We start from the raw sequence: 13,776 nt of genomic DNA, 5'->3' as shown, positions 1-13,776 counted from the left end.
TCCAGAAGCTTCTGCAAAGGGGCGGCCGGGTGGGGGGCCGGACCCGTATATAGGAGGGGGGGCGGCACCGGGCCGGAACGTAGCCACAGCGGGGGTGCAGGGAGCTACCTAGGGCGCACGGAGCCTGCTGAGCAAAGGTAGTGGGGGTGGGATCCCAGCTGCCTGGGGGGCGATTCCTTGCGCGGGGGGGGGGGGGGTAAGTTAAACTGATTGGGGCAGATCCTGGGAGCCGGGGCTTGGGGAGAAGGGGCAGACGCGCAGCTGAGTGGGGCAGAGGCTGGCGGCTGCGGGGGGCGGCGGGTAGGTCCTTGGCAGTTCCCCGGAGAAGGGATCCGGGCTTGTTCACTTCAGAGCTGTTGTTACTAGTATTTATTCCTGTACTGGAGTGTGGTTTTCTCTCTGGTTGGGGCTGGACTGACAAGCGGGGTGCTCGGACTCCCTGGGTTCTTTCTTTGGGGAGACAGGTTTCTCTCCCCAGCTTTTCAGGGGAGTGGAGGCCGGGAGTCAGGACTCCTGGATTCTCTCACTAGCTAGGCTTGCTAAGTGCTGGGGCGGGGGGAAAATCCCCTTATGCCTCAGTTTCCCCCTCCCAGCAGAGCTAATAACTTGCCTTCCCGGGGGCCGGTTGAAAGTCTCCCCACCGGGACCCGGGCCATATACGGTACAACAGTGTCACCCCCATAAATAGTCTCTGGCTGGCAGCCCCTGGCACCATGCCCAGGGCCCCTTTCTGACTGGGCCGGGGTGGCATGGGGTGTTTCCTTCCTCTTAGGGCCAGCCAACCCCCATCTAGCCCCTGGCTCTCACCTCTCCCTGCTCCTCTTGGGACGTAACCAGGACATGCTAGCCTCAGGAATTTTAACCCTTCGGGTGCTGCAGCCTGCTCTGTACCTAGGGGTAACCCCCATGCACCCCCAAACTTTGCAGCTAAAACAGCTTCCCACCCTTGCTGCCAAAGGTCTGGGCATAATTTGGGGGCACGGGGAGCTCTGGCGGTGGACTGCCCCCGTCGGAGCAGGTCTCTGGTTTGAAGGGGCAGGGTGGGTATCTCCAGCTGCAGGGGCTCTGTATGGCAGGTCACCCCAATCGTCCTCCAGGGAAGCTGCCCCTCATTTGCTAAGACCGCGGCAGCAGGGGCTTAGGGGTTAATTAGAGGAATCCAGCCAGCTCGGAAGTTTGAGGCTGCAGAACAAGACCCGGGGCGACCCTCCATTGGGGCCCACGTATCTCCAGAGCCCTGGGTCCAAACCGCTTCAAACTTTCCCCCTCGAGCCTCCCCCACTCCCCGAACCGCCCGATCGATTTTGGACCCCATCGGCTTCTCCCTGGGGATTTTAGCCGGGACCCACCACTGGCCTCCAAAGCTGGCCCAAGTGGCGCAGCAGCGAATCCAGACTACGCCGGGCAAGGGGCTGTCAGCACGGCTGGGCGGGGCTGGGTTTGGGGCACGGCTCGGTGCCCCTGTCACTGCCCCACTGGCAGGGGGCCGGGAACAAACCGTGCCCGGGCGACGCCCTTCTGGCTGTAACGGTGGATCAGAGCAAAACACAGAGCCACAAACACAACACCCCTTCTTCCCCCCCCCCCCCCATTTATCTGCACGCCAGACATGGACAGCCCTGGCCGGGGGGAGGGGCGGAGCGGCTGTGAAATAGGCTCCTGCCCCCCAGCCCTGTGCAACTTGCTGCATTGGAAGCACCCCCTTCCCAAAGCCTGCGATAGAACCCAGGAGTCCTGGCTCCCAGCCTGCCCTGCTCTAACCACCCGACCTCACTCCCCTCCCTGAGCTGGGGTGCAAATTAGGACTCCATGGGTGATAGGGGCTGGGGCATCTAGTGGTTTAGAGCAGGGAGGGCTGGGAGCCAGGACTCCTGGGTTCTCTCTGTATCTGTTTGGACACCCGGCTCTCGTGCTGGCTGTGATGTTGGGAGCTGCGTTTTGTGTTGTCCGTTCCTGGCACTCCCCAGAGCCAGCGCCCTGCCCCAACTACAAGCCCCGTCACTGGCAACTAGCGGAGCCTTTCACCAAGTCTCTCAGACAAGGGCACAACCGGGCGGGGCTCTGAGCCGGGAGACCCCAGCTCTTATCGCTCTGACACCGGCACAGGATGTCTGATAGCCGGGCTGGGGGCGGTAAATAACTTGGGTCCTAACTCCAGTGGAGCATGAGCTGTGTGTGGCCCTGAAAACCGACCGGTCTCCTCTAGCGCCCTGCCAGGACTGGCGTTCGGGCCGGGTGCCCGGCTGGCGTAAAGAAAACCCCACTGCAGGAGAGCGAAGGCCTATGGACCCCAGCCGGGATCGGGCTCTGTTCTGAGTGCTGGCTAGGCCGGACTTTATAGAATTGTACACAATTGAGTGATGGGCGAGTGAGGTCAACTGGCTAGAGCCAGGACTCCTGGGTTCTCTCCCTGGATCTGGGAGGGGAGTGGTGTCTGGTGGTTAGAGCAGGGATCCCTACTTCACAGGGAGTAGGAATGAGCAGTTTATCCTCTGGGGTGCCAAAGGGTTAAGCTAGCAGTCTTGGGGGTGTGGGGGCATCGGCTGTATCCTGGAACCAGCAGGGTCCCCCAGGGAGACAGGCGTGTTACCCCAGGCCTGAGTTTGGAGGGCCCCCCTTCCTCTTGTGTAAACTCCCTGTCCCCCTGCCAGCTGGCAGCACTGCCCCATGGATCAGCTGGTGGTGGGGGCTAGGGCCTGCGATCGGATTGGCTCGGCAGCCGGGCGGGCCGCCCCCTTGGGCCAGGGGCCAGCGAGGGCCATGTTTCTAGAAGGGCCGGTGGGGGCGCAGGGCCAGGGAAGGTTCTGCAGCCCCCAACCGGGGCTGTTCCAGCAACTTCGCTCGACTCCCTCCGAAGGAGAGGGACAGACGGACACATGGGGTCACCCCCCCAGCAGGGGACAGGTGGGGACTTGCGCACACACATGCGATTAGCCTATCGATCTATCCACAGAATTTTGCAGTACTGGTGTTTTTTTATTATTTTGACGGTTAATATCGGTGTTGCCAAAAATCTATTTAAATGTTCACCATCCCAGGAAATTGGGGGGGTGGGTCTCGGGTGACCAGATGTCCCAATATTCGGGCCTTTGTCTAGGACCCTATTGCCTATCCTGATTTTTTTCACCCTTGATCTCTGGTCCCCCTGCGTAGGTCAGACATTAACTATTTAATGACCGCCTCTGAGATCACCAGCCTCCTGTGGGAATCACCGGAGCTGGGATTCCAAGCACTTCTCGGGCCGATGGGTCCAGCAGCGAGAGAAACGCGTCTGGGGGGTTTGTGTGTGGGCCGGGGCACCAACCTCAACAGGTTTCAAAATCACATCCTTCCGAGCCTCTAGAAACCACAGGACACTCAGGGCCCATCTGGCCCGATATCTCCCTTCCCCGCTCCTCAGATGGGATCCTAGAATTCAGTCTCAACAGTGGATCCTACTGAACTAAGTTCTGTTAACCTTAGTGTACCTAGGGAGGGGAGTGGGGTCTAGTGGTTAGAGCAGGGGGGCTGGGAGCCAGGATGCTTGTGTCCCTTTTGACCCCCTCCCATCCCCCTTTGCAGTCAGGATGTCGAAGGGCCAAGCTGTAGGCATTGACCTGGGCACCACCTACTCCTGCGTGGGGGTGTTCCAGCATGGCAAAGTGGAGATCATCGCCAACGACCAGGGCAACCGCACCACGCCCAGCTACGTGGCCTTCACGGACACCGAGCGCCTCATTGGGGACGCTGCCAAGAACCAGGTGGCCATGAACCCCACCAATACCGTCTTCGGTGAGTGCTGGGACACGGGGCCCGTCCCCTCTAGAGGGCGCCTGCTCTGATCCGGCCCCAGGGTAGGGGGACTGGCTGGCTTGGGTGATGGGGAAGGGGATCTGGAACTTTTCCCCTCTGGGGTGGTGTCCAAGGACAGTTTGATTCCTGTGTGAAACAAGTTGGTGGGTTCTCAGGCAGGACAGGGGTCCCTTAGCATCACCGCCCCCGCCAAGGGGTTTCTGCAATCTTTAGGAAGGAGCATGGAGCCCCTGGGTGGGACCACCAGGGGACCTCAGATGCCAAGGGGGCAGAGGGGTAGCTTGACCCCTGAGGGGACTGTGGGGGTCTCTGATCTGGGGAGGTGGTGTGGAGGCTGGAGCCCCTAGGGATCCCCCATCTCTGTCTCCCACTGACCCCCCACATGTCATTCCCCGCCCAGATGCCAAGCGTCTGATTGGCCGGCGCTTCGACGACCCGGTGGTGCAGTCGGACATGAAGCACTGGCCCTTCCAGGTGATCAATGACGGGGGCCGGCCCAAGGTGCAGGTGGAGTACAAGGGTGAGACCAAGACCTTCTACGCCGAGGAGATCTCCTCCATGGTGCTCACCAAGATGAAGGAGATTGCCGAGGCCTACCTGGGCAAGGTGAGGCCTTGGGGGCAGGGCATGCCTGGGTGTGGGGCCAAGAGGGCTGGGGATAGGGCCAGATAAGTCCTGGGGGCATGGGCCATGCTGGACCCTACTTTGGAAGCTGGAGTGGGGTTGAGTGGGTCAGAGTGAGGGGGGGGAAATGGGGGCTGGGAGCCAGTACTCCTGGGTTCTGTCCCCGGCTCTGGGGGGCATCTAGTGAGTTAGAGCAGCTTTCTTCCCCCTCCTGCAGGGGGCAGCATCTGAAGCACCCAGTGCCCATACGCTGCTAACCGGTTAACTCAATGGCTGGGCCTGGCCCCACAGCCGGGGCTCCTGTGCCCCTGGAAACACCACCGCCCCAGCCTGTCCCGAGGTGCCGGACACCCCCACTCACGGAGCCTCTGGCAGGGTTTGGACCTTCGGCACCAGAGCGTCCGCCGTGGGCTGGAGGAGGCTGTCTGGTAACCGGCAGCAGTAGTAGATCGTTACCCTCTGGGGCAGAAGGGATGCAAAGGGAGCTTCCCCCAGGACCTGTCCCCCCGCACATGTGCGTGCACGCACACACACGCACACACATATGTCCTTTTGGCCGGGGGGCAGCCCCAGCCTCCACTGACCGGCCCTTCCCCCCCGCAGACGGTCACCAACGCCGTCATCACGGTGCCAGCCTATTTCAACGACTCCCAGCGCCAGGCCACCAAGGACGCCGGCACCATCGCCGGGCTGAACGTGCTGCGAATCATCAATGAGCCCACGGCCGCCGCCATCGCCTACGGGCTGGACAAGAAGGTGAGCAGGAAATGGGGGGCCCTGCCCCGGCCTCTAGGGGGCGCCGATCTCGGACTGGCTGGCCCCATGGTTTGGGGGGGGAAGGGTTATGGGCCCTGCCCTGGTCTCTAGGGGGCACTGATCTGGGACTGGCTGGCCCCAGGGTGTGGGGGGATTGGATGGGATGGGGGCCCACCCTCTTTAAGTGGGGGGGGGGGGCGGGCAGGGAAGGGGTCTGGGGGGCTGCCCCTCTGGGGGTGGTGGGTGGGCTGGCTGGCCCAGATGGGGATGGGATCCAGGGGGCCGTGTCCCTGTTGGGGGTGGGGGGGGGAGCTGGCTGGGGAACAGGGTGTGGGGACTAGCTGGCTAGCTCGGGGGTGGGGGGAGGGAATGGTATCTGAGTGGGGGGGAGACACCTGGGGGTCCCTGCCCCCTGAAATGCTCCATCTTCTCTCCCCCCCCCCCACGCACACCCACACACAGGTGGGTGGGGAGCGCAACGTGCTGATCTTCGACCTGGGCGGGGGCACCTTCGACGTCTCCATCCTGACCATTGAGGATGGGATCTTCGAGGTGAAGTCCACGGCGGGCGACACCCACCTGGGGGGCGAGGACTTCGACAACCGCATGGTTAACCACCTGGTGGCGGAGTTCAAGCGGAAACACAAGCGGGACGTGACGAGCAGCAAGCGGGCGGTGCGGCGCCTGCGGACGGCCTGCGAGCGGGCCAAGCGCACCCTCAGCTCCTCCACGCAGGCCTCCATCGAGATCGACTCGCTCTACGAGGGGGTGGACTTCTACACGGCCATCACCCGGGCCCGCTTCGAGGAGCTCAACGCTGACCTGTTCCGGGGCACGCTGGAGCCCGTGGAGAAGGCCCTGCGGGACGCCAAGCTGGACAAGGCTCAGGTGCACGACGTGGTGCTGGTGGGGGGCTCCACCCGCATCCCCAAGATCCAGAAGCTGCTGCAGGATTTCTTCAACGGGCGCGAGCTCAACAAGAGCATCAACCCCGATGAGGCCGTGGCTTATGGCGCCGGTGAGGGGTGGAGTGGGGAACTGGGAGGGGCTGGATGGGGGAGGATCAGACGGGGGTAAATGAGGGGTGTGGGGGAAGGCTTGGAGGGGTAGTAATGGGGGGAGGGGCAGAGGAGTGGATGGGGGGTTCAGGGGCGGTGGGGGAAGGATCAGATGGGGAGGCAGTGGGGGCGGGTCAGATGGGGGGAAGTGGGGGAGGGTCACATGGGGTGGTATTTGCAGGGCATGGAGGAGACTTGGAGGGGCAATGATGAATAGACTTGGTGTGCAGGGGGGCTCAGAAGGGTGGGGGGAGGGTCAGGTTGAAGGGGGTAGGTGAGATGTGGGGGGAGGGGGCTTGGAGGGGCAGTGATGGGGGTAGATAGGGCAGCTGAGGGGAGGGGCACTGGAGGGTGGGGGAGATGGGGCAGGCTGGGAATGGGGGAGGGGTAGATGGGGAGGTGGATAGTGGGGGGGCATAGCGGGGCCATGGGTGGCATGGGGGGCTGGAGGTGATGGGGTGATGCTGTCCAGGGCCGTGACATGGCAGGGGGGCTGGCTACCAGCTCTGGAGGAGGAGTCGTCCTCCCCCCCGATGCAGCAATTGGGGTGACATCCAATGTTGGGCACCCCCTCCCAGCCCCAGGGAGGTGCCAACGGGGCAGGTGGTTTCAGTGCCAGGGATTTGCCGTGCGAATGGGGGGCCAGGGCACTTCTCTGAGCCTCCCCCCCCCCCCCCCCGACATGAATGATACAACTGAGCCATTTGTGGGGACATAAATTATGCCCTCTGGCACCCCTCTGGTGGCAGAGCCGATCCTGGACCCAGGCTGGGGGGGCCCCGATGCCTCACTGACCACTCCTGTCCCATTGCCCCCCTCCAGCGGTTCAGGCAGCCATCCTGTCGGGTGACAAGTCGGAGAACGTGCAAGACCTGCTGCTGCTGGACGTGACGCCCCTGTCCCTGGGCATCGAGACGGCCGGCGGCGTCATGACGGCCCTGATCAAACGCAACACGACCATCCCCACCAAGCAGACCCAGACCTTCACCACCTACTCCGACAACCAGCCAGGCGTGCTCATCCAGGTGGGGGGGGGGGACAGGCTGTGGGGGGCTAAAGGGGGCGGGGGTCAGGCTGTTGGGGATGGCGGGAGGGGGATGGAGAGCTCATGGCGGGTAGTGCCAAGCTCTACCTGCACAGAGCTGGAATATGCAGGCTATGCGGGGGTGCAGTTTTTGGGGTCTCTTTAGGGGGGTGCAGAGAGCAGGGGGGGCTCACCCAGGTGTGTGGGGAGGGGGTTGCAGGGAGTGAGTGACTCATGCAGTTTGGCTGGGGGGGCAGCAGAGGGCTGGGGGGCTGACCCAATGAAGGGCTTAGCCCAGTGTGTGGAAAGGGAATAAAGCACATGGGGGTGCAGCAAGACGGCTGTGTGGTTCGGGGGAGCCTAGGAGTCATGGGGAAGGGGACAGACCGGGGGGACACAGCTGAGGGGGTGCCTGGCTGCATTCAGAGACCTGAGGGGGAGGAGGATGGGCATGGGGCACCGCAGCTGCGGGGGGGGGGGGCCTTGCCAAGCTGTGGGGCATCACCAGGAGGGCAGCTGGGACAGGGGTGCAGAGAGCAGCGGTTGCCTAGAGATGAGCCCCCAAAAATGACAAGGAGGGAAGCCTGGGTGACAGGTTGGGCATGACCAGGAGAAGGGGAAATCTAATGCCCAGGGGGTGTGGTGCCCCATGCCCGTCCACAGGCTGGTATGGCTGGTTCCCTCCTAACCCCCTGCCTGGTGCCCGCCACAGGTCTTCGAGGGCGAGCGGGCCATGACCAAAGACAACAACCTGCTGGGCAAGTTTGAGCTGACGGGCATCCCGCCTGCTCCCCGTGGGGTGCCCCAGATCGAGGTGACCTTCGACATCGATGCCAATGGCATCCTCAATGTCTCGGCCGTGGACAAGAGCACGGGCAAGGAGAACAAAATCACCATCACCAACGACAAGGGTGAGAACCCAGGCGTCCGGCCCCCAACTTGGCTCTAACCCACAGGACCTCAGAGCCAGGGAGAGAACCCAGGCGTCCGGCCCCCAACCCGGCTCTAACCCACAGGACCCCAGAGCCAGGGAGAGAACCCAGGCATCCTGGCTCCCAGCCCCCTTGCACTCACCACTAGACTTCACTCCCTCCCCGAGCTGGCAGGAGAACCCAGGCGTCCGGGGGGGCCCCCCATGCTGAGCAAGTCTCCTGCCCCCACCAGGCCGGCTGAGCAAGGAGGAGATTGAGCGCATGGTGCAGGAGGCAGAGCGGTACAAGGTGGAGGACGAGGTCCAGCGGGAGAAGATCGCGGCCAAGAACTCGCTGGAGTCGCTGGCCTTCAACATGAAGAGCACGGCCGAGGACGAGAAGCTGAAGGACAAGCTGGCACCCGAGGACAAGCAGAAGATCCTGGACAAGTGCAACGAGGTCATCAACTGGCTGGACCGGAACCAGGTGAGGTGGGGGGGGCGGGGCAGGGCCTCTGGGCTGGGCCAGAACCGGGAGGCGGGGAAGAGTTGGAGAACCAGGCATGGTTGGAGGCCCATGGTGAGGGAGAGGTGGGGACCAGAGCTTCAGGGAGCCCCGAGCTCTCCTCCCAGAGCTTGGGAGAGAACCCAGGAGTCCTGGCACCCAGCCCCCCCTGCTCTAACCACTACACCCCCAGCTCTGGGAGGGGAATGGGATAGAACCCAGGTCTTCCCCCACCCCCTGCTAGAAAGTCCCAGAGCTAGGGAAGACCCACAGTCTCCCCTGGCTCCTAGCAGCCTCTTCTCTGGGGGGAGAGACCATGAGATTAGCCAGGGCCCTGCTGTCTTCCCCCCGCCCCACCCCACACACACACCTTCTGTGGGGGGAGGCTCCCTTGATCTGAGGGGCCTCAGGGAGCAACGGGTGGGATGGGGTGGACCCGCTGTGCTGTCCTGTCCTGTACAGGTGGGAACAGCTGCAGAGCACACCCCCATGAAACCTGGGTGGATACCAGCTGGGGGGGGTGCATTGGGGCTGGCGTGCAAGGGGTTAACACTGCCCCCGTGCCCACCCCCCAACAGATGGCAGAGAAAGAGGAATACGAGCACCAGCAGAAAGAGCTCCAGAACCTCTGCAACCCCATCATCACCAAGCTGTACCAGGGCGCCAGTGGCGGGATGCCCGGGGGGATGCCCGGGGGCTTCCCTGGGGCTGGCGGGGCTGGGGGAGCCTCCTCCGGACCCACCATCGAGGAGGTGGATTGAGAGACCCGGCCACGGACCTCGTCCTTCCCCTTCCCCAGCTGAGCCGACACACACATCACCCATCCCTGGGGAAGGGGGCGGGTCATTGGCTGGCTTACCCCATGGCTTTCCCATGAGCCTCCGCTCTAGCGGAGACCCCACTCCCCCCAACTATGACTTGCTGTGTTTAGTGGGGATCGGCCCCCACCCCCTGCCGCCGCATTGCGGATCCAGCTCTGTCGGCTCAGAATAAATTATTGTGCCACTGTAACATGCCAGGCTGGTGTCGCCTCGTTAGTGGGAGGTTTGGGGGCTGCGGGGAGCTGAAATACCACTCTAGGGTGAGACAGGGACCTGGCTGGACCTAGGGGATGGGGCAGAGCTGGGGCTGGAGTCCTGGGGACAGTGCCAGCTCTCTGCGAGGCCAGGAGCTCGAGCTATCCAATGCAAGCCAAGGACAGCTCGGGGTGACTTGATCCCTATGTCTTGGTACCGCCGTGGGGCACACGTATCGGATCACGGGCTCTTCAGGCGAGCAGGGGAAAATCTGACAGGATCCAACAGCTGGAAGAGGAAGCCAGCCCCATTCAGCATGGATGTCAATGGGTTGCCATGAGAGTAATTGCTCTGGATTCGCCAGCTGTCACAGGCTCACAGATCATCCCCGCTCTTGGCCCCGTGCAGTCCCTGGGGGGAACCCCCTTCAGTGTGACAGCCCCTTGTGGGGGGCTACTCTCTGGCAGGGGTTAAGCCCCTCCACCTCCTGGACCCTCACCTCTCTGGGCCTTAGCACACCTGTCTCGGCCGTGGGCCACTTTAGGGAGTCCCCTCGTTCTCAACCCCCAGGGCCTCCACTCCCAGGGGGAATAATGTCATGTCTCTGGCCCGAAACGACTCAGCCGGCGTAACACAGGAGGGTTTATTGAGCATCTGAACCCAGCATAGGAAACTCTCCAACCTCAGGCCTGGCCTCCCCCAGCCCAGCACATCTCAGTCTCCCCTGCATCCAGGGGGGCTCTGCCTGCTCCCTCCCTCCAGCCCTGAGCCCCCCTACTTCACCGCTGGGCATCTGAGATCACCAGCCCCAAGCCCCGCCTCTGTCCATTGTCTCCTCTCCCGGTAAACGGGGTCGCCTGGGCCCCCTCCCCTGGCCCCTGTGGCTGGACCCGGCTCATTATGTCACCAGGGTCCTCTCCCCGTAGCCTATTGTCTTTGCACGGTCCGGAACTGGCTGCGACTCCCAAGCTGGGTCACTGGGTCCCCAGTCACTGGGGTCTCCATTCCCCAGGCCATTGGCTGGGGTTCCAAGTTCCCTTGGTGGCCCTGTGTCTCCACAAACTCCCTCTCCCATCCCCTGGTTAAACTGTAACCCCCAGGGAAACTGAGTCCCACCCCCTCTGCATGCAACCCATTGGAAAAACAAGAAAATCCTCCACTTCGTCACACCAGCGCTGGCAACTTTTAAACCGGGTTCGGGTGGTTTTTCGAACCCTCCGCTCTTGTTCCCCCAGGCATTAATTCAGGCCCTGGCTTGGGTTTGTGTTAGGCAGGGGGCAGACGACACGATTGGGGTGCTCCCCTTCACGGGGCAGCAGTAGTCCAGCAGTTAGCTCTGTAGAGTGGAGAAGAGAGTGGACGTGGGCGCTGGCAGCAGTAGTAAAGCTGTTACCCGCTGTGGGCCCACCACAGCGGGCGGATGCAGAGCTCACTTTCCATGAGCTCCAACCTGGCCCCCAGCTCTAAGCCGATCACAGGGGGGCGGGTTGCATTCTGCAGGGCTTAAGAAGGGGTTTTTGTTGGCCGGCTGGAGTCAGGGCCTTTTCTTTTTCTTTGCCCTGGGAGCATCCATGCTCCACCCCCGCAGGGCTCCTGCCCTGAGCTCCTCCAGGGACATCCTCTTCTGGCGGCCGGCCCGCTTGTGTTCTGGATCCAACTGTGCACCAGTTGTGGGACTGGGAAGGAGTTCTCCCGCCAACTCAGACTGATACACCTGACCTCTCCCCCAGTCTAGCCCCTGGACCTCACTCCCTTCCCAGAGCTGGGGAGAGAGCCCAGGAGTCCTGGCTCCCAGCCCCTCCCTGCTCTAACCACTAGACCCCACTCCCCTCCCAGAGCTGGGGAGAGAACCCAGGCGTCTGGACTCTCATTTCCACCTGACCATGCTGCTTTTAGGGAGAGTTCTGCCTGCCCCCCACCGCTGGGGTTTCTAGCTGGCTCTTTCCTGCCCCCCCAGAGGAGATGCCAGCATCTGCAGGGCCTGGGAAGGGCCAGCCCACGTTCCCGGCTGCTCACCGGTTTATGGCCAGATGCCCTGACTCAGCCAGTGGCCAGGGATGAGGGCAGCTGCTCCCAGCACATTTTCTGGCCTGTCTTCCTTTCCCAAACATCTGCACACGTAGCCATCACAGGGCTTCCTGATCAGGCTCTCACCCTCTGGCGCATAGGGGGGAGTTTCTGCAATATTCATGAGGCCCACCTGTGCCTCAGTTTCCCTGTGTACTCTGCATGGTTATGCGGGGGAAGCAGGAGCGTTATGGCTCCTATGGGGCACACAGCAAGACTCAGGTGTGGGGAGAGCAGTCTGGCTGGGCTGCTGTGAATGGGGTCCTTAAGGAACCCCCCATCAATGCAGCATCCCAAAGAGATGAGGGAAAAGCCCCGCTGCCCAGACAGAAGGAGGTTCCCCCACCCCTCCCAGCAGAGCAGCTGAGCATCCCCACCCGCTGGAGTGAGATGGGACCAGCAGGGGCTAAAGAGTGGGCAACTGCTCTCCCCCAGTACCGACGGGGGCCGAGAGTGACAGAACCCACCATGGCTCTGAAAAGCTAGGGGGATCCAATGTCCTCTGGCCACGCTCCTCCCCAGCCAGGCTGGTCACACCTCTGGCTTGAGCTGGGTGGCTGTTTGGGGCGCAGGGCGATAGGAGCTGGGGGGTGCAGACCCAGCAGTTGGAAAGGGGACCCCTCATCACAATGGACAGGAACTGAACAGGGAGGGGAGGAAAAGCAGGTACCGGAGCCTCGGGGGGGGGGGGGGAGAAGATGGTGGTAAATCAGCAGGGCCAGGCCAGAGTCACATCAGTAGGGCCTGGCCCCAGCCGGGCTTCTGCATTCCTGGGGAGGGCTGGGGAAAGTCCCAGCTGGCTGCACGTGCAAGAAACGCAGGCCGGAGCCAGGGGCTTGAGGCAGGAGCCGAGTGTAAACAGCAGGGACGGCAGGGCTGGGGTGTGTTTGGATGTGGCAGGAGCCAGGTGCCAACGCCCAGGGCTGGTAGCCCGGGGGCCTGAGCTCACAGGGGAAGAGCTGGGAGCGGAGATTGGGGCCCAGAGATGGCTGGGGGAAGTCATGCAGCTCCAGTGCTCTGTTTAGTGCCACTGCAAGGCAGCCAGCTCTGGGGAGGAGCCGTGGAAGGTGGCAAAGGGGAAGATGAACCGTGCTCCGCGGGGAGCTGGTAATAGAACGGTAGCGTGTCTCCCCGGAGGGTGAAATCAACTGGGTGATAAATCATAACAACGGACGTGCTGCGGGGAGCTGGGGCCAGAACCCCGAGAGGGAGAAAGAATGACCGCGTGGATTTATTAGGAGCTCCATTTTTCAAGAGTCTGCAGAGAGACCCCCCCTCCCCCACAGTGACCCACTAGACCCCAATTCCTTCCCAGAGCTGGGAGATAGAACCCAGGAGTCCTAGCTCCCAGCCCCTCTCACTCTAACCCACTAGCCCCCACTCCCCTCCCAGAGCCGGGGAGAGAACCCGGGCGTCCTGACCTCCAGCCAGAGGGTGGCTGGAATGCCCCCAGGCTCTCCCATGCAGGGGGAGGACTCCAGTGACTCAGGCCTGCTGGTGGAGTCCCACATCCTGCCCCAGTTTCAGTGACCTGGTGAGGGTGCCCCGGGCAGGGGTGAGGCTGTTATTGTCTGGCTCCGTCTAGGGTGACAGCTCCCACTTGCTCAACGTGGGCACAGACTCATGCTGGGGATAAAAGGGCCCGCTGCTCTGGGAGGGTCGAGAGAACCCGGGCATCCTGGGGCCCAGCCCCACCCTGTTCTAACCACTAGACCCCACTCCCCTCCCAGGGATGGGGAGAGAACCCAGGAGTCCTGAATCTCACACACACACACCCCCGCCACACACACACTTCTAGCCACGGTCTGGTGGGATTATAGAGAGAGTAACAGAGGAGTCTTTGAGACAGAGGAAACCCTGTGATACCTGCACTGGTTCACCAACCTCCTCCTCTAGGGTGGGCACCAGGACTCCTGGGTTCTCTCCCCATCTCTGGAAGGGGAGTGGGGGCTCATGGTGAGAGCAGGGTGGGTTGAGAGCCAGGACTCCTGGGTTCTATTCCCAGGTCTGGGAGGGGAGTGGGT

At 62.7% G+C, this 13,776-nt stretch overlaps 1 protein-coding gene across 4 annotated transcripts; it reads left to right on the top strand.

The window, feature by feature from the left end:
• Window positions 1-9,680, top strand: LOC119847633 (heat shock cognate 71 kDa protein-like). 4 transcript variants are annotated; one of them, XM_038382567.2, is made up of 9 exons: window positions 1-137; window positions 3,562-3,771; window positions 4,193-4,398; window positions 5,020-5,172; window positions 5,635-6,190; window positions 7,053-7,255; window positions 7,967-8,165; window positions 8,419-8,651; window positions 9,248-9,680. In XM_038382567.2, exons 2-9 carry the CDS (start codon window positions 3,567-3,569, stop codon window positions 9,428-9,430), a joined length of 1,938 nt encoding a protein of 645 aa, XP_038238495.1. In that variant the 5' UTR covers window positions 1-137; window positions 3,562-3,566; the 3' UTR covers window positions 9,431-9,680. The 4 variants fall into 4 exon arrangements, with proteins under 4 accessions (XP_038238495.1, XP_038238496.1, XP_038238494.1 ...); XM_038382568.2 differs by having other exon boundaries at window positions 18-137; window positions 3,566-3,771; XM_038382566.2 differs by lacking the exon at window positions 1-137 and adding an exon at window positions 2,760-2,904.
• Window positions 9,681-13,776: the final 4,096 nt, after the last annotated feature.

This window comes from Dermochelys coriacea, chromosome 24 (assembly GCF_009764565.3).
Source record: "Dermochelys coriacea isolate rDerCor1 chromosome 24, rDerCor1.pri.v4, whole genome shotgun sequence".
In the NCBI taxonomy this organism is placed as follows: Eukaryota; Metazoa; Chordata; order Testudines; family Dermochelyidae; genus Dermochelys; species Dermochelys coriacea.
Note: the sequence above shows the minus strand (reverse complement) of the source record. Positions and strands in the feature narration are given on the sequence as shown.

Bases quoted from the DNA above. Each gene is read 5' to 3' on its own strand.
- LOC119847633 (XM_038382566.2), top strand. From the start codon at position 2,877: ATGGGGTCACCCCCCCAGCAGGGGACAG. The intron at 2,905-3,561 runs GTGGGGACTTGC...CCCCCTTTGCAG, and splicing joins ACCCCCCCAGCAGGGGACAG to TCAGGATGTCGAAGGGCCAA. The intron at 7,256-7,966 runs GTGGGGGGGGGG...TGCCCGCCACAG, and splicing joins AGCCAGGCGTGCTCATCCAG to GTCTTCGAGGGCGAGCGGGC.